Source organism: Muntiacus reevesi, chromosome 9 (assembly GCF_963930625.1).
Source record: "Muntiacus reevesi chromosome 9, mMunRee1.1, whole genome shotgun sequence".
Lineage (NCBI taxonomy): Eukaryota > Metazoa > Chordata > Mammalia > Artiodactyla > Cervidae > Muntiacus > Muntiacus reevesi.
This window is the reverse complement of record NC_089257.1, coordinates 8,285,151-8,309,460: the sequence shown is the minus strand read 5'-3', so window position 1 is coordinate 8,309,460 and position 24,310 is coordinate 8,285,151. Positions and strand designations below refer to the sequence as shown.

The 24,310-nt window shown below is 36.6% G+C and overlaps 1 protein-coding gene and 1 pseudogene across 1 annotated transcript; both read left to right on the top strand.

Annotated features, from left to right (window-relative positions):
* Positions 1–9,881: 9,881 nt before the first annotated feature.
* LOC136174981 (olfactory receptor 4C16-like) lies at positions 9,882–10,814 on the top strand. The gene has a single exon (XM_065945274.1). It carries the CDS (start codon positions 9,882–9,884, stop codon positions 10,812–10,814), a length of 933 nt encoding a protein of 310 aa, XP_065801346.1.
* Positions 10,815–16,015: 5,201 nt separating this feature from the next.
* Positions 16,016–21,043, top strand: LOC136175472 (olfactory receptor 4P4-like; annotated as a pseudogene).
* Positions 21,044–24,310: the final 3,267 nt, after the last annotated feature.

Below are 24,310 nucleotides of genomic sequence, written 5' to 3'. Positions count from 1 at the left end.
CATTTCTCCCTTTTACTCTTATTATTCATTGTCAGCAGCTACCTTCTCCAGGCACTAGAATAATGCCATACTGACTCTATTTTACAAATGAGAGAACTGATTCTCACAGACTTGAGGCAACATAGCCAAGGTTGTACAGCAAGTGAGCGGTGAAGCCAGAATGTAGACCATATTTTCTGACTCCAGAATCAGTGCCCTCAAACATCAATATTTCTCCTCTGGTCATTGCATTGTGATTTTATAATTTTCCAATTATGGTACTAAGTATATTACAATATACCATACAACCCTGCTTTATCTTCAAATAAATATGAAGTAGCTTCTTCTTTCTATGCTCTTTTCAAATGTTATGATGATTCTTCAGTAATTCAGTGCCTTACTTATATATATTAAGTTAATGAAATACATCTAAAACTATAATTTCTGAATAATATATTGCTCATTAATGAAGATCACAAAGCATGATGATCTAGCAAAGACCCAGGTCACAATATAATCCACTCAAACCTGAGTCAGTCCTAGTCATTCCTTTCAGTTTTCTCAGTTCCCTAAGTGGAGTTAAGGATTCTAGAATACAATAGTGACAATTCAATAATTAGTTTTTACGCTAATTTTTAGACATGCCAAAATATGTTGAACTTGCAGGCCCTGAGGTTAGAGTTTCCCTGGGATAACATCAAAATGACCAAAAGTCAACTCCAGAAGACTTCAAATCTAATCAAAAGCCATTTGAATCTGAGGGCACACTTCTCTATGGATTTTTATGACCCAGTTGGGGGAAGGAGTTCTCATCACATGTTCCCAGAAGGCTGGGTCACCACAAAATGTTTCTCAGTTCTGGTTCAGATGATCACCCCTGTTGAGTTAACTTTACCGCACACCGCTGATATTACAGTGGTCTCCCTACATACTCAAATGGGCCAGCATCCCTCTCCAACACCACACAGCAAGAATGGAAAATTTGGCAACTGTCAGTTCTTCAGTCACATTTCAGTAGCTGGGAACACCAGGCCAATTTCTGTTACAGAATGCCCTGGTGAGAAACAATGCAGAAAGATCATTCTCAAAATATTTGTAGGCACCAGATGTTGTACCGAGAGCATCTGCCACCCTCAGTTCGTTCCAAGAAGAACTTATTATCCTTCCCTGTTAAAGTCCATGCATTTTTAACCTGATCTATCCTATATCCTAAGTTTTCTTTCTCCTCTTCCTGCCCAATTCTGGTAGTTATTTTCCAATATCTCATTAGAAGAATTCACAGACACCCATTCCAATGATCATCATTATATAAAAATCTCCAAACCAAACAAAAAGCAAATTTTTAGAGATAAATGTCATATATTTTAAAGGATTTTCTGTGTGTGTGTGCGTGTTTATGAAGAACCTGGAGATATTGAATAAGGAGATATTGTCTCCGAGTCACACCTAAAATATTCACCAATATTGAGAGTAAATGTTCTCTTAGTGCTTCCTGGGAGCACAGTGATAAAGAATCTGCCTGCTTATGAAGGAGATAAGAGGCATGGCTGTGATCCCTGGGTCAGGAGAACCCCTGAGGTAGGACATGGCAGCTCACTCTAGTATTTTTGCCTGAAGAATTCCATGGACAGAGGAGTCTGGAGGACTGGATTCCATGGGGGCAGAGTCAGACATGCCTGACAGACTGAGCACACATATGTGTGTATGACAATAAATCTGAGTCCTGTGACGGGGTTGTGGACTCATCATTATGGAGATTGTACGTGGCAGTAAATTATGCTGTCATGTCCCAGAGGGACAGAGAGGTCACAAATGACACTAATGTAGGCATTTAGCTCTTCTACCTTTCAAATGCTGAATTTTAAGGTGATAAATAATTTTGGCTGAAGACCAAGCATGAAACTGAAGTTCATAAAGTCCCTATTTAACAATCTTTTGAAAGATACTCAAATATGAGAAATAATTGGCTACACATTGAAGAGGCACCCTTAGGTGCCATGTATGTAGACAAAGAACACTTCACAAAGGGACAGAAATGTCTTGAATGTGAAGATGGCTCTGGGTCCATGCCCTGAGTGACAGGTAGTGGGAGAAGAGTGATCTTAGGAAGATGCGCTGCGTGAAAGCAGAGAGTTGGCATGAACTTACAGATGGGGAGAAAGGAAAGGGGCCTTGGTCTCCATCCCTGACTGTGCAGGGCGCTAGAGACAGAGGCACCATTCAAGGTGGCTGATGTAACGTCTTCAGAGAACCTTTTATTATGTTGGGGGAATTGCAGCCTGCTACAGGAGCCATTTTCAGTAGCTTGATAGTAGGATTCAGCTCCAAAGCTTTTTTCCAAGAAACCACTGTTGCTAAAAGAAGTTGTCATTGGAGAGTTGATAAACCAAAGTGTCCATTAGTGTGGATAAAGTTTTGGCACCAAGTGTTCTGGATAATTAAAGCATTGCATCATCCATGGACACCGAGGGACTGCATTGGAAGGGGGCAGTGACCACGGTTTGCCGTATACCTCAGAGAATGCACTTTTCCTGACCTGCTTCATGAGCCAAAGGCAGGAGCTGGAGCCCCAGGGCATCTCTAAGTAAGGCGGATCTAAAGAATATGTCATAGTCCTTGCCTCAATGTAGCTCACGACTCCAAGAAATTACACTCTAGAGAAACACCTGGTATTTTCATGTAGAAGTCTCTACATCAGGGAGTAAATACATTGGATTAAATTTAATAATGGCTTTTTTTTTTTAGAGCAGTTTTAGGTTCACAGTTTAGTTGAAAGGATCATACAGGTTTCTCATATACCCCTACCCCTACACATATGTAGTATCTCCCATTATCAACTTCTCCTAGAGTTCATTTGTTCCAAATTTATTACAAATGATGAACTTACATTGACACATATTAACCCAAAGTCCATAGTTTACCTTAGGGTTCTCTCCTGTTGTTGTATGTTTCATGAATTTGGAGAAAAGTATAATGATATGCATCCATCATTATATCAATAGTGTCATAAAGAGAGTTTGCACTGCCTTAAAGATCCTGTACACTTCACCTATTCACCTCCCTCCCACCAACTCATGTTGAATTTCTGATTTATGTGATAGAATAAAGGTAATCTATCTTTCTGAGTTCTTCACTCAGTGTAAGGAATCTGTCATAGGTTAAAGTCCTTGCAGACAGTGCCTGCCATTATATGGTACCAGGTACTGGGTTTACTTAGGACTCAAGGTCCTGGAAGTTAATCTATTTATAGAGCTCTTTAACAAATCGATGGGAAAGTAAATATGATACATCTCATCATTTAAACAACAGAATATATTATTCTACTTGGTTAGGGTTTTGAACCCAGGCCATATTCAGTTGAACAAAGAACTATGATATCATGCAACACTCTAATAAAGATCTTCATTATAATGCCTCTTCTCCTAAATTCTAAATGTGGTCTTTAACCAAGGTATGTATGCAGGAGTATGGAAATACTTTATTAATATTTTCCATATTGATAGAAGCATCATAAACCTCTAATCTAATTGTATAAATCACATAGTTTAATAATATATAATAAATAAGAATAAGTCTTTCTGCCTCAAAGAAATTTTCTTTCCTTCACAGGACTCTGGTCCACGTTAGTGTTGAAAAAATTGTCTTACAAATGATAAGGAAAAAGAGGTTAAGAATTGACATTTGTAGACTTTCATTAAAAGCTATGAACTCAGGTTGTTTTGAGGATTATAATTTTATCCATGTTCTTAATTGAAGCAACGACAACAAAAGAGAACATACTTTTGTTTAATTCTTTGCTAATCTTGTGAAAGTCTTCGGCTCTGTTCACAAATACTCTATTTGTCTTCTTTTTTGGCACATAACTAGATTACATCTCCTTACTCCTTATTGAAATTTATGATATTATTTTGTAAATCTGAATACTGGCACATCCTGAAACCTATCAATTACACTCCTAGGAAACATATTTTTATGTTCATAATTACTGTTCATAGTAGTCAAATATCTATTGACTGGATATTGAATAAACACATTTTGAAATAATCTCATAATGGAGTGTGATATAGCCATGGAAATGAATTTACAGCTAAATTCAACAACCAAAATGAAATACAGTAGTGTTGGATGAAAAAAATAAAAGGAATTCCAAGAATTCTGCATATAGGATGTTAAGTTCTATAAAATTCAAAGCCAGGGAAAATATATATAGATAAAAATATTTTATTTTTAGGACAAAATTAAGATATTTGTTACTTTTAAGAAGAGGTGGACAGCAGATAGGGAAGTGTTTAAAATGTTTAATTATGGGTAATATTTTAGTTCTTGAGATGGTAGTAAGTTTACTAGAATTCATTTTATTATTTACATAAATTCCAAAAAGCAGTATGGAGTAAGAAATGGCAACCCACTCTAGTATTTTTGCTTGGAAAATTCTGTGGACAGAAGAGTCTGGCAGGCTACAGTCCACAGAGGTTGCAAAGAATCAGACATGTCTGAGTAGACACACCTGAGCAAGTGTGCATGCACAAAAAAGCAATAATATAAAATGAATAAATGAAAGATGGTAAAAATTTTTTGGAAATGGGTGAATTCTACGGCTGAAAATTTATTATAAAAATGGGTATCTTCTATTGGTTGGATCTGCTTCCTTTTTTGTTCACTTCATTTTTAATTAGGCTGTCCCCATTATGGTTAAATTAGGCAGGATTTCCCAGTCTACATTTTTGGCAATTCTATTAGGAAAAAAAAAGATAGTGACTTTTCTCAATAGTGAAGAAAAATTATTTTAATAAGATGTTTTCCTTAATAAGTGTCTCTTTATTAGTTATCAAAACAAATGGAAATGAATTAGAAAAAGATAAGATTTCTGCTCATTGTTCATATACATTTTAATCCTCAGACTACTTGTTGCAAATCTGTGGTTTCTTGGTGAAGGAAAGCTCTAGCACACAAAATAAAATCTTGTTTCAAGCACCCTGGTGCCTTCCCTAGATTGTAATTACAGGTAGTTTACAAGGGATAGCGAATAAGAACAAAGGGGCGCCCTAGAGCACTGGGTGGAGCAGAGAAGCTCCTTTGTGAGTCGCTGTTTTTTTTTTTTTTTTTTAACTAAAGTCAGTGTTGTTTCCTTCCTCTCCTCTACCCCTGCCATCCATTTGAATTTTCTTCTTTTTCTCTGGTAACTTCGGTCAGCCCGAGGCACCTAATGCCTTCAAACCCTTTTCCATACTTGGTTCCTGAGTATAAGGAGGGTAATTTCTATTGGCTAAGTGGACAAACCAAAAGTTAAACCTATTACAACATTGGGGATGTTTGTCATGAACAAAGGAAGGGAAACTTTAGGGAATACTACTCTCTGTGATGCTAATACCTAACATCATTATGTCTTAAAATATTCCCTTTAGAATGCAGAAGGGTTTATTTTTTTCTCAGCATTCCATGAGAAAGCTGTTTTGAAAAAAGGATGAAAAGCTTTGACACTAATTTAGAGGGTTCTAACAGGTAAGAGATTACTTACTTGATTGCACTGAGAAAGGCATCATGCAGAATAATTTAACAAATTTAAACAATGTATTTCCATATGGCTTTTTCCCTTGAAGAAGGAAATAGAAACTAATACAGGTAATAACTGTGACATAAGCTTCTTGGAGAATGCCAGCCACTCCACATCCAAGAGACAGCTTTAAATAGAATGCTGTATATCACAGATTAAAAGTATTACTCTTTGTATGTTTCTAAAATGATATTTTAAGAATATAACTTGTAGTTGATATGCATCTGGATTTATTTTGAAACAGCGAATAACTACACCTGATAGAAGATTCAGAGGAAACATAACAAAATGAAAGTTAATAATTGCATAATGAAGGTGAAGGGTAATGTGCCATATATGTGGGGGGAAATTTCCATCTTTCTCTAATTTAGGCTTTTGAGGGATAAAGAACCTTGGGTAGATCTGTTCACCTTCCCACAGAGAAAGGTACATTTTTCATAGAAATTAAATGAATATAGAGATTTTCCTAAAGATAGAGGTGAAAGAGAAACAAATCAGAGAGGGTGGTATAGTTTAAGAGAGTCCCAAGGAAACCAAAGTTTTCACTGTGGCTTCTGTAATAAAACAGATTTGTCAGGTAGAAGGGCTTCTCTGGGGGCTCAGACGGTAAAGAATCTGCCTGCAATGTGGGAGACGGAGGTTCGATTCCTGGTTTGGGAAGACCCCTCGGAGAAAGCATGGCAACTTACTCCAATTTCCTGTCTGGAGAATCCCGTGGACAGAGGAGGCTGGCGGGCTGCAGTCCACGGGTTCACAAAGAGTCGGACACAACTGAACGATTAAGCACACACAACCCTGTCAGGTAGAAGGATCAACATGAAACCTCGTGTTTCACTCTCTTTTGTTCATCACCTTTTCTGTGTGATTTTCTTTCAGCTCATCTCTTGTAGCGCCCAGCTCAAAATGCTATCTCTTTATTAATGTTTCGGGAAATTTAGCTGTTCTAAAATTGGCCAAACTTGTTTGAAGAGTTAAAGTACAGTAGTTAGTAGAAGATAATGCTGTTTTATCAGTGCAGTTTTGTCACTCGATTATTACAATTCATTTTTGTGTCAGATACCTTTGAGGATCTGATTTAAGATGTCAAAACTCCTGGGAAAAGTCAACATATGGTCATACAGAAAAACATATAGAAAAATACTCATTGATGCTAGAAGGATAGGAAGAATATCAAGGCTGTCCTTGCATTCTTGAAGGGTCAAGGATTCATGTAAAAAGTGTAGAAAACTCACAATGATCATCTTAGGCATGCCAAAGTCCTAAAATCTTCCATGGCCAAGTGGTCCTGTTCTGAGTACAACATGTTTTACTCCGGGTTGTGGAGCTGATTAAATTATTTAAAATTTATGCCATTTTGTTTTTTCAAATATATAAGTTGGAAGCACATTTATCTGTTTACCATACCATACATACTATACAGATGGCAACAGTAAATTAATAATATGAATGTGTTTTTAATCAGAATAGTACTAAAAACAATCAGATGATTATTACAAGAAGTAACTAAGAAGGTTCAGCTTAAAAACACTTATTAAGCATGTACAACAGCATCGAAATATGTATATTATCTATAGTGAAACATATCACCAGACCAGGTTGGATGCATGAGACAAGTGCTTGGGCCTGGTGCACTGGGAAGACTCAGAAGGATTGGGTAGAGAGGGAAGTGGGAGGGGGGATCGGGATGGGAAATACATGTAAATCCAAGGCTGATCCATGTCAGTGTATGACAAAATCCACTACAATATTGTAAAGCAATTAACCTCCAACTAATAAAAATAAATAAAAAAATTAAAAAAAAACTTATTAAGCATGTACATTGTGCAAGGCATCAGGTTTGGATTTGGGGACAGCAAAATCCTAAAGGCTTCAAAAACTCTACATCTATGAAAGAAGCTAAAGGAAGCTCACACAATTTTGATTTTAAGTATAATATGTGATAGTATAAGATAAGCTGTAAAAGATACTCTTAGAGAACTGGAGAATATCCTTCATCTCAAAGCGATTGCTGATGGCTTTCAGAAGAGATTATTTTTCTTTTTTTAATTAGTTTATTTTTTTAATTGAAGGATAATTGCTTTACAAAATTGTGTTGTTTTCTGTCAAACCTCAACATGAATCAGCCATAGGTGCTCTTGGGAGTTGGGTCCTGAGTTTCGAGACAGCGTAACTAGAAATAAAATTACAATTAAGGAAGGAAGGAGACTACTGAATACACTATTGAGTGAATATTTGATAAAAACTCACAATTATTTGCAAGTTAATGATTAATCATGTGTATTTATGGGCTTCCCTGGTGGCTCAGATGGTAAAGAATCTGCCTGCAAGGCAGGAGACCCGGGTTTGATCATTAGGTTGGGAAGATCCTCCAGAGAAGGGTATGACAACCCACTGCAGTATTCTTGACTGGAAAATTCCATGGACAGAGGCGCCCGTCCATGGACTTGCAAAGCGTCAGCCATGACTGAGTGACTAACACACACACACATGTATTTATGATTCTTAATTTATCTTACAAGTGTATGTCCTAATGTATAAATAAAATTGTTCTAGAAATAGACAATTTAAAGAGATTGATAAGATACAAAACAAAAGCCATATACTCAAAAGAGTGGCCACAATCACAGGCCATATTTTCAAGTACAAATCCTTCATGATGGATCACTCATCCAGATGCATAAGGAAAGGATGAGTTTATTGCACTGACCGAAATCCCAAGACACAGTTCCTTGACCATTTAAGATCTTTGCCAAAGATTGCACGGTCTAAAGAGACTATTTTCTAAAATACGAGAAATATTAAATAACTTTGACATTTTACAGCAGGGGTTTTTATTTGCAGGAAGATAATATGTGATTCAACTACTTTGAGGAGAAGAAAATTTATTGAGGGGGAGAAAAGCAATAAACAGGGATCATTGTCTGTTTGGTTCATCAGTTTGTGTTTTGCTGGCTCACAGCTTTCACGATGATGCAGTGAAGATACGGGTGGGACTGAGGAAGGATACAGTGGGGGACGTTTTCCAAATTATATTTAAATCTGTCACACTCAGTTTATATATTTACCTGCAAATGGTGTTCTTTTCAGCATCATATTAACAATAAAAACCTAGAGGAAAGATTCTGTTCTATGAAGTGAAGTCAGTGATAATATTTCTTTCCACACATGAAAAAATACTAACTTTTCATTGAAGGAAATGACGTTTCAAAGTTGAATAATCATTGATTTTGCAAAGACAGAAAGCAATTTGAATATAGGCAGTTACTGACTCTCTGCTGCTCCTCTTGACTAAAATTATATGTTCCTCTCTCTCTTCTGAATATTTGTTCTGTTACAATAATGTGGAGATTCCGGGTACCCAGATAAACCAAATTATACTGGGGATTACAAACATGATTAGACCCGAAGAGAACTACCTGCTGACATCTCTTCAAAGGACCTCAGTTCTAAAATGCTTAAGCAAAGCTCTTAAAGCTTAAACATATAAACTATTGAGTGAACACACCTTGTAATTTACAAGTAAGTTCTGGAACTTCGCATGTTTTGAAGGGTGTTTCCAGAAATGAGAAAAAAGAAAAGAGGGATTGCAAATATTTGTGATATTATCAACCATTGAAGAACATTCACTTCTCTCCATTAGTGTATGTCAAGTAGTGAATATCATAAAGTTGTTTAAAAGTAAGGATGTTATAATTGAAAGTGCTTTATCTTCCTCTTTTCAGGCTGCCACATATGGAAGGGAATGCACAGGGAAGTGGATCATATTATAGACATTTCTATATGTAAGTATAAAAAGCATTATATATATCTATCTATATCTATCTATCTATATATATATATATACCATTGATATATGGAGACATATTTAGGGGATGGGACTGGGCTGTAATTTTTGCATTTATGTTATGAACTTCCATAAGCAGTAAAATATATCCAAAATGCCAGCTGATACACTCTCCAAGCATGCTTCCTCCCCCCACCCCAATTAAATGAACATGGAAAGTAATTAAGTTAATAAAATGGAACTGTATTTCTTAACTTAATATTCATTGAGCAAAATTAATGAGAATCACGTAAAATTAACAAACAGTTGCATTTGAAGAGTGCTACAGAAAAGTCTACTTTTCACAATCTTACATGGGACTCATAATGACCCCATGAATTTGTCATTACAAATTAAGTGTTGAGGTGACTTGTTAAGAAACCACAACTAAACTGTCTATGATGAAGAATATTTATCTCACTTAAAATATTCCTAAAAATCACACATCACATCACAAATTAATTCTTTTCTATTTCTTGCAGATTAAGCATTTAGCACTCACACCTTCCCCTCGCTGATGAAATCATGCAACTGAATAATAATGTGACTGAGTTTATTCTGCTTGGGTTGACACAAGATCCTGTTAGGAAGAAAATAGTGTTTGCCACTTTCTTGATTTTCTATTTGGGGACCTTGTTGGGGAACTTTCTGATTATTGTTACCATCAAGACCAGCAGGGCACTTGGGAGTCCAATGTATTTCTTTCTTTTCCATTTATCCTTATCTGATGCCTGCTTCTCTACATGCATAGTCCCTAGGATGATTGCTGATGCCCTTTTGAAGAATGCCACTATCTCTTTCAGTGAGTGCATGATCCAAGTCTTTACAGTCCATTTCTTTGGCTGCCTAGAGATCTTCATCCTTGTCCTCATGGCTGTTGACCGCTATGTGGCCATCTGTAAGCCTCTACACTACACGACCATCATGACTCATCGAGTCTGTGGTGTGCTAATGTCCCTGGCCTGGTTGGGGTCCTGCGTGCATTCATCAGCTCAGATTTTTCTAGCCTTGAGTCTGCCTTTCTGTGGTCCCAATGTAATTGATCACTACTTCTGTGACTTGCAGCCTTTGTTGAAACTTGCCTGTACAGACACCTATGTGACCAACTTCCTCTTGGTGTCCAACAGTGGGGCCATCTGTACAGTGAGTTTTCTCATGCTGGTGTTATCCTATGCTGTCATCTTGCACTCTCTGAGAAACCACAGCGCTGAAGGGAGGAAAAAAGCCCTCTCCACCTGCATCTCCCACATCATCGTGGTCGTCTTGTTCTTTGGTCCTTGCATATTTATATACACTCGCCCTGCAACCACCTTCTCCATGGATAAGATGATAGCTGTGTTTTATACACTTGCAACACCTTTGATCAACCCTCTGATTTATACCCTGAGGAATGCAGAAGTGAAAAATGCCATGTGGAAGTTATGGAGCAAGAAGGTGGTCTCAGATGACAAAAGATGAATGGAAGTTTCAAAGTTTTCTTCAGAGTTTGGATTGATCTTAAAGAAGCCCATAGACAATAATATCCTCTTCTTGTGGAGTTAATATAACTCTAACTCAGAGCGTGAAGATGACTTCCTTTAATAAAATAGGCAATGTGACCACACATGCTAGTTAGCATTGAGTCAAATATTTGTAGAGGCGGCAGCATCAGGTACACACAGTCATGTAAGATCATGGTCTTAGCTATTCACTGCTGTCTCTGCCTCTCTTGTCTGTCTAATATCACTGTGGTTTTGATCTACTCTTTTCCTCCCTTGTATTGACTTCCGGATTTTTCTGTTTAACATTAAACTCTATGCTTTTATCTACAGCCTGACATATTTTTGTCGCAAAGAGTTTATTTCTTAGATACTGTGATCAAATGTCTGATCATGGACTTTCAAACTTGGTTGTTCTTACTAACTCAGCAAAAATCACCAGATTCAAATAATAATAGTACATACATATTATAAAGAGAAAATTTTTTTTAAACACAAAATATTTAATATAGGAAACCTCTCTTCTTTTTCTTGGGTTACAGTTAAAAATTTTTTTTGTATATTTGCCTAATTGTTCTAGAAAAGTGACAGAACATTATGAGAAAATTCACCCTTTTGTAGTATTTTTTACTAAGGGAGGTTCTGACTGTTGGGATTCCTCATATTAACATTCTTTCTGTAAAAACAACAACAACAATAAAACCTTTTTGCTATTAAAATGATTACTTCTAATTTGAGGGATCTATTAAGTTTTCTCTTGAATCATACCAATTAAAATAGTATGTTTAAATATTAGTTTATTATGATTATAGCATAGAAGTTGCAAATTAAGGAAGATATATTTATGTGAGCTTTAAAGAAATCTGGTGCACTGGGAAGACCCAGAGGGATGGGATGGGGAGGGAGGTGGGAGGGGTTCACGACGGGGAACACATGTAAATCCATGGCTGATTCATGTCAATGTATGGCAAAAACCACTACAATTTTGTAAAGTAATTAGCCCCCAACTAATAAAAATAAATGGAAAAAAAAAGAAATGTGTACATGTAGTCAATGGTAGGGAATTTATAAATAAGAGTTAATTGAATAAAGAGCATTCTAACCCAGGGGAGGGTATTTAGGCTTTGAAACATAGCTATACCACATATATGAATGGTTTAAGTGAGTTTTTAACAATATAGGAAGTAGAGTATCTTAAGAAAGCCTAAGCTATTTGGATGAAAATTAAATGTATCCAGTGGAGATGGATATCATCTTTCACCATTCATTATCACTGAAGTCTCTAATTACATGGTCATTAAGAAATTTTATAATTTGTCTGATTTCTTATTTGCATTTTCATCCATACAGAAAATTCAATACGAGTATTTTTGTTTATTTGGAGCTTCTATTTCTATTTACAAGTTAATAATTTTATTATGAGCACAAAATTTGTTTTACTTTCATTGTACCCAGAAGTTTATATTCTCTATCTTGAGAAAAATATCAGTGTGGAAATGGAAACTTGTGAATTCTGCAATGAACTCTAGACCCTTTCTATACATATCTTTTTTTTTTTAGATTCTGAGAATTTCAAGGCTAATCCTTCAGTTTTTCTTAATCACAGCTGCTACAGTAAATAAGTCATCTGTGCTATGATACAGATGCTAGCTAGTTTGGTGTTGCAGAATTCTCTTAGCTTTTGCTTGTCAGTAAAGCTTTTGATTTCTCTGTCAAATCTAAGATCCTTGCTGGGCAAAGTAATGTTGTTTGTAGAATTTTCTCTTTCATCACTTTAAATAGATCCTATCACTCCCTTCTGGCCTGCAGAGTTTCTGCTTAAAAATCAGCTGATAGCCTTATGGGGGGTTTTTGTACACTGTTTTTTTTTGCTTTTCCCTTTCAGTTTTAATATTTTTTCTTTGCATTTGCTTTTTATTACTTTGACTAATATTGTTTTGGTGTGTTTCTCCTACAGTTTATCCTGTATGAGATGAACTGTCAGAGCTTCCTAGACTTGAGTGGCCATTTCCTTTCCCACATTAAAGAAGTTTTCAAGTATCATCTTTTCAAATATCTTCCAGGCTCTTTCTTTTTTCCTTCTTCTTCCTGAGACCCCTAAAATTTGAATGTTAGTGCATTTACTGTTATCTCAGAGTTCTCTGAGATTGTCTTCAATTTTCTTTTCTTGTTTTGTGTTTATTCTGCTCCTCAGTAGTCATTTCCACCATTTTTTCTTCCAGCTCAGTCATTCCTTTTTTAAGCCTCAGTTATTGTGCTATTGATTCTTTTCATCTCAGTTATTGTGCCATTCATCTCCACATGTTTTCCTTAGTCCTTCTATGTTTTTATTGAACATTTCTTGTATTTTCTCAATCTTTGTTTGCAATCTGTTTTTTTTTTTTTTATAATATTGGACCATCTTTACTGTCATTAATTTTTTTTCTCATGTAGTTTAAAAAATATAAGAATATATTTTCTCTTCATATGTTTGGTTTTGTAGGTTTTTACCTTGCTTCTTTGTCTGTAATATATATATTTTTCCTTGCCTCTTTTTTTTTTCCACCTTTTTTTGATTGGGACTGTGTTCCTGTCTTACTGATTATTTGGCCCAAGGTTTCCAGCACTGGGGTTTGCAGAGAGTTGAGTAGAGCCAGGTCTTGGTGTTTAAATGTGGACCTCCAGGAGACCTCACTCGAGTTAATATTCTCTAGTCACTCAGAGGTTCCTCCCATCTGCTTGGGTGTCAACATCCCCACCACAGTCATCTAGGTTCCCTACGGTGGGGAGATGCAGACTCTGCATTCTCCTTGGCTCCACCTCAATAAGTCGATTACCTTTTGCTATTGTTCTCACTGTATGTCTTCTCTAATAAACTTTATGTGCGGGTGAGATGTGTGTATTGTGTATACTGCGGTACCCTTAGCAGCAGTTGTAGTGTTTGTATCATTTGGAAACATCAATTATATTTATTGACTAGATGAACGACTTTAGAAATACTTAAATAAGTTGAAAAAGTTGCGTGTTTCAGGTATACTAAGTTGCCCTTCTAAACGATCAAACCCACAGAAGCAACGGGACATGAAGATGTCACAGAATTTACCCTCCTGGGGCTCTTTACTGATGAGAATGCGGAAGTTGCCGGCTTCGTGCTGTTTTTACTTTGCTGTATTGCGATCCTCTCAGGGAATCTGCTCGTTCTTCTCACCATCAGGGGCAGGCGCCTCGGTGAACAGCCCACGTACTTTTTCTCAGCTATTTGTCCTTGATGGGGGTCTGCTCCACCTCCACGGTGGCACCCAAATCGATCACTGACTTGCTGGCCCAGCAGAAGGCCATCCCCTACACCAGCTGCATGGCCCAGATGTTCTGTGCCCACGTCTTTGGAGCCACTGAGCTCTTCATCTTGGTGGCCATGGCCTATGACCGCTATGCTGCCATCTGCAGACCTCTTCACTGCATGGTCATCATGAACCGACAGGTGAGCTCTGTCCTTGTGATGGCTTCTGCTGTGGGAGCCTTTAGCCATTCTCATGCAAGTGTTATCACTGGACTTCCTTCCTGTGGCCCCAATCAAATAGACCACTATTTCTGAGATGCATTCCCTTTGCTGAAGCTGGCCTGCACGGACACTAGACTGCGGGTGACTGCAATCATTACCACCACAGGGGGTTGTCCGTTTTGACCTTTGTTGCCTTGGTGATTTCTTACATCATCATCCTGGCCTCCCTGAAGACTGGCTCATCCGAGGGCCCCCGCAAAGCCCTCCCCACCTGTGGTTCACACATCACTGTGGTCTTTCATGTTCTTCTTGCCCCTCATCTTCACCTATGTCCCCACGGCTGATTCTGTCAGGAACGACAAGGCCTTTGCCCTGTTTTACACCATGATTGCCCCCATGTTCAACCCTCTCATCTCCACCCTGAGAAACGCAGACACGAAGAATGCCATGAGGAAAGTGTGGGGCCGAGATAAACACTCTGCGGGAAAATGAACATCTGGCTGTCCTGCCCTTTGCAGGATCTATTTTATCCACACAATCGTTAATGTTGACAAGTGCAACAGATACGGAAGGAGCGTGTGCTGTCATTCAAATCTGCAACCCTGAAGAGTGAAGCCCCCTCAGCCACCCTCCCTCTGTCACTTGACTGAGACTGCCCACAAGGGGAGTGGATCAGATGCGCTTCGGGTCCTTTCCAGCTCTGACATTCGGGAGCATTCTGTTCTTTGTATTCCCTGACATGACGAATGCATTTAAGCACTTTTTTTTCAGGGAAAGTTGTGAAGACTGCATGATTGGCTTTTCTGACCTCTTTCAGGAAACAGATAATCTTGAGTGAGACAGCTCTCATAGAGCTTTCTTAAAACACTTCCATTTTATTTTGAGGTTTCCACAGCAATAATTTCCAAAAAGCAATGTCAAAGGTTTTACAAGTGTTGTATAATTTTTTACATACAAATCCTGCATCTAAAACAATGTATTTGATAAAATTATCCTACTTACACTACAGTTACAGAAATTGTAAGTAAAACTTAGTACCTTATTACAGGTAATTAAAAGTCTTGAAAAATGAGCAATTCTTTTCATTGTTATAAATGCATTTCTATGACCTTATTTATCACTGTATTTAAACAACCTTCATGAGTATATAAAACTGATGTTTTTCATAAATGTGCAACATGGAATATTTCCCATTCTGTGAAATGTCATGAGCTTAAGAAGGCATAGAGCTGAAGATGTGGATGCTCCTGGGATGCAATTTGTTAGTCCTCACCCTCATCATGCTAACAATGTATTTTGATGGTGTCTTCCATTAGTCAAACTAGGTAAATCTGTCTTATTTTCCCTCCATCAGGTTTTCATTCTATGGAGAAAAAAGGTGATTAGACTAAGAAACATGTATAGCCAGCTGACAACTAGGGCTTAAACTAAAATCGTTTTTGGCACATTCAGGTGTTTCCTTAATTTAGACAAGAATCTTCAATCTTCATGAAGTTTGAAGAGAATTCTGAGGTCAGGATTCTGATCTCAGACATCTCTTAAATGTCTAAGTGACTTAGTGAAGTCGCTTGGTCGTGTCCGACTCTTTGTGATCCTCCAGAGGATCTTCCCAGCTCAGGGACTGAACTCAGATCTCCCGCATTGCAGGTGGATTCTTAACCGTTTGAGCCACCAGCTACACAGTAGGACCTTGATTGTCCATGCGTTTGATTCTTGGAATGCACATGAGCGGTTCTCTTTGTCTTATGTCATCTCAGGCTTTCCTGAAAGCTACTTTAGTTTCCCTCCCAGCCTTCAGAAAACTGGATGAAGACAGAGCAGAGTTTTCTGAAATGCCTTGTCTACAGCATGTGAGCCCCTAAGTGAATACTATCTGAGGCAAGATAAGATAAATTTGGAAAGTAAACAACCAGAGGAACAGGGACATTACCCTGGACAGTGGCTTGACAGTCTTTGCTTTGGATATGTTTACAAACACCTTTGGGAATATAATTGCTTAGAGCTTTCAAAGACATTCATTTTTGCTTAGTTGTTTAGTTTATATTCTGTCCTTCCCAACCAAATTTTCTTCAGGCATAGGTATAAAAGAGATGATACCCAGGACCTAACTGTGATTTCCTGAGGGATAAAGACACACTTCTTTCATTACTGATAATTTTAGTGAATATTTTAATCCTGCTTCCCTTGTAAACCTGTGGAAAATTTAAGATGTATTGATTTTCCAAAATATTTTACAGATATGTTTGAATTACTGGTTTTATTCTCTGTATTAACTTCAGATTTTTTATGCAAGGAACAAATTGACAGAGTAAGTATCTGGGGGAGGAATTTTCTAGTTGCATCCTAGAACTAACCTGACAGCCACTCAGGTCTGATGTCTGTGGCACTGGTTTGGGTACTGTCCCACAGCCATGTGCTAGCTTGATTCAATGCTGTATGTTTGTTTGATATAGTTTCTTTCTAAAAGCTATTACTTCTCTTGTAGTGTGATAATTTAATTACTATATTAGCGTCACAGCATGTTTAATTTTAATCATGTGTCATTTAAAAGGAAAGTTCTCTTTAATAACGGAATTAACACATTCTCGAGTTGGCAATGCATTTCATTGCGCCTCATCACCTACTTGTGTGCATTTTCCCTTGTTACTTTTAAGATAAGACCAAATTTCAACTTGAATATCCATAAATATGAGTAATTCTCCATTTAAAGCATCTGCCATTTTAACATAGACTAGTTTCATCTAGATCAATAAAAAGTTTGTAACATGCAATGTTTTAATAAAACAAGAGAAAATTTAAGTATATTCTGGGGAATGTAAGTTAAATATGAGAGGGCCTGTTCTTATGCTGACAGCATAATGAACAGCAAAGATATTTTCCAAATGAAGAAATAAGGTAATTTTGGAGAAATTTTTTCATGATACAAGGAAATTCAGACGATTGATAGGTGTTAAAAACTGCCTTAAAGTAACCAACCAAAATTTCAAAAATCATTGAAAGTTTTTCATCACCATATTGTTGAAATTGATGCTTATGTGATTGTACTTGTTAAAATTATGTGGGATGTTTTTCTTTTTGTTAAACTTTTATGTAGGCATGACAGTTTCTTTGACAGCTAAACGACTTATTCAAACAAAAATGAGTGTTAAAAAGAAGTGTGTTATGAACCATATATATCACTGGGTATTTTATATTCTTCATCAAATTTCTGAATTAGGTAATAATTTCTTAATTCTAAGATAAATGCGATGAGACTTTCAAACATGTTAAACCATTAACCTGAGAATCACACTGGTTAGTTAATTTAGCACTCCTCAACTTTCCCAGAACTTGCTGTCATTACTTGAACCATCTGTTTACTGGGAGCCTGGTATTCTTTATTTCATCCATTGTGTCTTCAGATTTTGTATAGATTTCCTTACTATGTCATGTTCAAAATGTTGTTTTATGACAATATTTTGTCCTCACCTGACTTTTCACATTTCCTTTTACCTCTGTTAACAGCATTCATTACATTATAACAGCTCAGAATGTAGGATGTTGTTTTAATCTATTATTGATTAAATGTGTTTCTTTTAAATACATAATATTTTTTACAAGCTCAAATACTCAGAAAGACACACTGGACGTTCATTAACCCGATATTTGCATGTTGCTTTCTGCTCAGATGAGGATTCCTAATTGAGATTTCATTATTTTCATTGCTGCTCTTTGTGATATCTTCTTCCCCATTCATCTCAACTCTCCTGTTTAACCTCAGATTAAAAAAGAATCAGTGCTTTTGTCTGTTCTCATTTTAGTGAATTACTTTCCAGTTCTGAGGAATTATTTTAACTCTCTATCTAGGTCTCTTCTAAAGTCAGAGATTCAGGTTAATGAAGCTATTTCTCTCTAATTTATTTATTTATTTTTGTCTACTTCTATAATACATTTATTTAAATCAATTTTATATAAATGCTTTTATTTGACATATCAATATTATTCCACCTCACAAACAAAAAAATCTACATATCAATTGCAATTATGTAGAAGACATTATTCTACAATATCTGAAATCCCCCACCCAAAAGTCTTTTAAATGTACTGCAACCCCTGCAAAAAAACCTTTTAAATTCTTTTGAGTTAATGCTAATTGATGAACAATGTGTGACTGATACTTTGTTCTGGTAAAACAGGTTGGAAGCTTTATAGTGAGAGTGAAAACAAAGTAGGATAATGAGAAAATTTAACCTCTGTGATATTGCAGTTTTGAATAATAGTTTCAAATAGAAATGGTGTCATACAGGCCATTTAAAATGCTATCTGTTAACTATTTGCCATCTAAAATCATCATCGAGACTATAAATAACATTAATAATAATTTTGTGAAGACCTAGAGTCAACAGTTATTAAATATGAAAATCATGCACTTGCTATAAAAGCGTTCATTCTCTGTTTGCTTTTTTTTTTTCTTTTAAATAGACATTTGGGGGCCTGGATATGACTGTCAAGCACTAAAAGTGTGCTAAATTTTGCAAACCCACTGTGGACAAATAATTCCTCATCAGTGGTTAAAATAACATCTAGAAGTGAACTTGTTCTATCTTGCACTTATTTTACACTGATTAAATAGTGTCTAAAGATTATCCCTCAGTTACAAAAGATGAAAATCTATAAACATTTCATTTATTCTTTACTGCAACACATGCCACTGGGGGATAACTAGACCAAAAGTTGTTATATCATCTTTATTTAACAGTAGCTTTTTTTTGCATGAAGTTTCCAGGAAGAAACTCTTGAGCAACTTTACAACATTTATTGTTCTTAACCAATATCCAAAACAAACTTCAATATCAATATATATTTTTTTAATTTTCTTAACACATGAAATATAAATATGAGAAATAAATTAATTTGTAGATTTTTGCAATTTAAATCATAGTGTATAAATAAAATATAAATTATAATGTAAATCTTATTGTATCTTTCTCAAAAGTTCTTTGTCTTTTGTTGTAACAACAATCACATTGATTTACCACGACCTATTAACTATGTTTGATCACAGACTATGTGTACACGCTGACTTGTGTCCAACTCTTCAAGACGCTATGGGCTGTTGCCTTCCAGGCTCCTCTGTCCATGGGATTTTCCAGGCAAGAATACTGGAGTGGCTGCCATTCCCTCTTCCAGGGGATCTTCCGGACCCAGTGATCAAACCAGTGTCTCCTACTTTGAGGCAGATTCTTTACCACTCGAACCATCACAGAAACCTTAGGATGCTCTATTTAAGTTAATGTTCAGCAGTTCAAGTTGGGATTTTAAATAAACTTGTGTTTCTTTTGGATTCATCCCAGATAATTCAGGGAATTTAGTTAGATAATTTTAAAAGAAGGAAAGTTGCCTTCATGTATATGGCCACAAGAATTGAAAAATATACAAAAGAATATTTTCTTGCCTTGGGACAATTAGCCTTCTTTGTTTTGTAAAATATTTTATTAGCAACAATTAACTTTTTTATTTTCAAAATAATGTTTAAATATTTAAAATCTTTACAAGTAATTGGGTAAATCATATAATCATTTTCATTATAAATTGTTTTGCAATAGATGTATAAAGTGAGTTAGATTAAAAACATTTACTAAATCAATAATTAATATTAAGGTTTCATTCATGTAAATGTATTATTGGTAAAGTTTATATTATTGTGCTCATATTCACCCAAGCATATGTTTTCTTTTTTTCAGAAACATAAGTCATTTGTGTATAACCTACACTAAACTCAAAAGGAAAACCAGAGAAACATATCAGAATTCATTCTTCTAGGACTTTCATATGACCAGAATATACAAATATTTTGCTTTGTGTTTTTCTTATTCTGTTATCTTGTCTTGTTGGTAGGAAACCTTCTGATCCTCTTCTCCATTCAATGCAGTTCTCTTTTTAACCAACCAATGTACTATTTCCTTAGCCACTTATCCCTCATAGACACCTGCTATACCTCCAGCGTGACACCCAAATTAATTGGAGATCTGCTAGTAGAGAGAAAGACTATCTCCTATGGTGACTGAATGCTACAGGTCCTTATCATGCACTTCTTTGGAGGTACTGAGATCTTTATTCTTACTGCCATGGCTTTTGACCGCTATGTTGCCATCTGCAAGCCTCTCCACTATGTGATTATCATGAACAGAACAAGATGCAATCTTCTCCTCTTAGCTGCCTGGGCTGGTGGAGCCATCCATTCCTTTCCTCAATTTTTTATGGCAATCGGTTTGCCTTTCTGTGGTCCTAATGAAATTGATCACTATTTCTGTGATATTTTTCCATTGCTAAAAATTGCATGTACTGACACCTACATCACTGGTGTGCTTGTGATTGCCTTTTCAGGAATGGTTGCCTTAGTTACATTTGCTGTCTTGTTTGTTTCTTATGGCGTTATATTATTCACTTTAAAAAATCGTTCAGCTGAAGGAAGACACAAAACTCTCTCTACCTGTGGGTCTCATATCACTGTGGTCATCTTATTTTTTGTACCTGTTATCTTCATCTATCTTAGACCTCCCACTACTTTCCCTGAGGATAAGGTATTTGCACTATTTTACACCATCATTGCCCCCATGTTCAATCCCTTAATCTATACTCTAAGAAATGAAGAGATGAAAAATACTTTGAAAAAATTTAGTATCAAACTTTGTTTTCAAAGGAAGCACACCTTTAAGGAACAATTTGTGCAGCAAAGAGATATTTAGAGTAGCATCTATTTTAATGTGGTTCCTGTGAGTCAACTCTCTTGGTGCCCTACAGAAAATGATAATAATAATACAAAGATAGAATCAATAATTCAGATCACTGTAAACAAGGTTACTTGCTTTTCACCTAATAACATAATTTTAACACCATTTCCAATATTAATTTAGGAGTTTTTGTATAATAAAATTACTTTCCTAAATTGATAAGTAAGTGGCTAGTCATTGTATCCAGAATCAAAGCCCAGTCCTGTAAAAATGAAAAGTTCAAGTCACTCAGTTGTGTCTGACTCTGGGTAGCCTTTCCCTTCTCCAGGGGATCTTCCCAACCCAGGGATCGAACCCAGGTCTCCTGCACTGCAAGTGGGATTCTTTACCAGCTGAGCCACAAGGGAAACCCAAGGATACTGGAGTGCATAGCCTATCCCTTCTCCAGGGGATCTTCCCAACCTAGGAATCAAACCGGGGTCTCCTGCATTACAGGCAGATTCTTTACCAACTGAGTTGTTAAAATGAAGGGGAAAAAATACCAAGAGAAAACAAAACAAAAACTAGTAAAAAGACAAAATGTGGCCTATAAACAGATTCACACACACACACACACACACACACACACACACACACATACAGAAAGCAGTTTTGCTGCACATGGATGTTTATAGCAGCTTTACTCGTGATTACCAAATCTTGGAAGCAACCAAGATGTCCCTCAATAGGACATAAATAGATAAATAAGTTGTAGTGCATTCAAACAATGGAATACTATTCAGAGTTAAAAGTAAATGAGCTATTAAACTGTGAAAATTCATTCAGGAAACTTGAATGCATATTACCAAATGAAAGAAACCAGGCTGAAAGGGCTACCTGCTATATAATTTCACGTATATGACATTCTGAAAAAGGTAAAACTATGGAGAGAGAAAAAGTATAAATGAATGTATTGGATTAGGGAAGGGAGAAGGATGTATAGGTGGAGCACCAAGGATATTTAAGGGAGTGAGATTCTTCTGCTTGTTTCTATAATTTTGAATCTTATCAATGTATAAGTCAAAACCCTCAAAATATGCAGTACTTAGAGTGAACCCTAATGTAAACTATAAATTTGGGGTGATAACAATGCATCATTGTAGGTTCCTTTGATTTTAATAAGTGTATCCCTCTGAGGGGGAGAGTGTCCCATTGTGGGGACAGGAGGTATATGGGATCTTTGTACTTTAATCTCAGTTTAGCCATGAACCTAAAACCTCTCTAAAATAAAGTTTTGCTGATTAGCAAATATATTGTGGTACAATACTTAAAGGAAATCTTATAACTAAGTGAAGAAGAGACTCTCAGAAAAATTTTCTAGTAAATTAAGGTGAAAAAACCCCACAGTTTTCACTTTTATGAAAAGATCTTTTGTTCAAGTTTACTAGTTTTTAAAAATAAGATCATTTAAGATGATCTGAAATATCACTGAAAGTATCATAATAGAGAAGGAACTAGATAATGGGATTTTATGAAAAGAAATGCAGTTAAAATAATGGAAGAATTTTAGAATATATAAATGCAAGAGTTATTTTCATTAGGAGGCACTGTACAAAGAAGATTAAAGAGCAGAAAACAGTAAAAAGGGAGATAAAATTAAGTGGAGCTGTTTTAGCAAAGAGGAATGATTGTGCCTTCAATAATCACATAATTTATTCATTATCTTTGCCTGATGGGATGGCATGGATCTTCATTGCTGAAAATTCTTGGTCATTAGTAGCTGTAAATGGATTGGGTAGTTGCAGTTTTTTATTGATCTTAATCATCAGATATGGTAACTCAGGAGGGGCTCTTTGGGAGCTACTCTATTCCAGACAGACTTTTCTTCTCTCCTTTAAGGAGAAGTCCAATTCTCCTTAGCAGTCAGGATCACACTACCTTACATTTTTGCTTGTTGGTTCAGAAGCATGAGGAGCCCAAAGTGATCAGGCAGAGTCTTAACTCTCAGATCAATATAGCATTGCTATGTCTCCTGGTGACTCATTTCTGCCTTTGGAAATAAGACCTTTAAGCAGGCAAAACCTAAGTTAATGGCAATAGAAAGCACAGATTTTGCTAATAGATTTCTAAAGGTAGTAGCGAGTGGTGTCACTCCAATTTTTACATTGTGGCATGTGGCACACACATATTTTTTTTAATATATCTAAAAAAGTACGTAAAGATACATATTCCTTTCATTTTCTTGTTGCTTATCTTCCAACCATGTTCCTTCCAAGTCTCTTGACCATCTGGCCCAACCATTGATTAAAATCATGAATCAGTATACAGTACACATGTGGATATTTTTCCTTCCAAGCAAAGTAAAATACCATGTACACTGCTTGAAGTTTTATCGATTGAGAGGGGTTACCTTCCTTCTGACCTTTAGGGATTTCCCAGAATGGGGCTGTAGCACTGCAACTTTCCACTGTTGAGTTTATGGTGCCATGGTAAAGAATGGGAATTTGCTATGACTCATGGAACTCAAGCAGGGGCTCTGTGTCCATCTAGAAGGGTGGGGTTGGGAGGGAGATGGGAGGGAGGTTCTGGAAGTGGGGAGACATATATCTGCCTATGGCGGGTTCTTGTTGATGTTTGACAGGAAACAACAAAGTTCTGTAAAGCAATTTTCCATTAGTTAACAAATAAATCACTTAAAATATGATTAACAAAAAAAAAAAATAAAATAAAATAAAGAATCTACCTGCTAATGTAGGAGATGCAAAAGACAACGGTTTGATCCCTGGCTTAGGAAGATCTCCTGGAGCAGGAAATGGCAACCCACTCCAGTTTTCTTGAAAATTCCATGGACAGAGGAACCTGGTGTGCTGCAGTCCTCGGGGCCAAAGTCAGACATGACTGACCGACTGAACACACACACATACCAGCTTAGCCCGATTACATATACCGTGCTTCCATTGATGAAATTAATGACTAATGAACTATTACTGGGTATACCCAAGCAATATGTCCTTGGTGGGTCCAGCACCAAGTTCATCATGAGCAGCCCAGGTTGCCTAGTAACTTGGTGGTCCATGGTTTAGTGTTCAGTCTCTGTTAAGCAACCAAGAGCTATTTCTCAAAATGAGAGTAGTTCTCTGAAAAGGATCACAAGATTTTGCTCCATGATCCTAAGTGCCTGCACGGCAGCTCACATGTGGAGGCCTGCCAAAGGCTCCCGCAGCCCTATCTCCACTGGCACATCAAGGACCGTGGATCTACTGGATCGTTTGTCCCTACTGGCTGAGAAGCTTGAATGACAAT

Coding starts and splice junctions, on each gene's coding strand:
- LOC136174981 (XM_065945274.1), top strand. CDS start 9,882: ATGCAACTGAATAATAATGTGACTGAGTTTATTCTGCTTGGGTTGACA.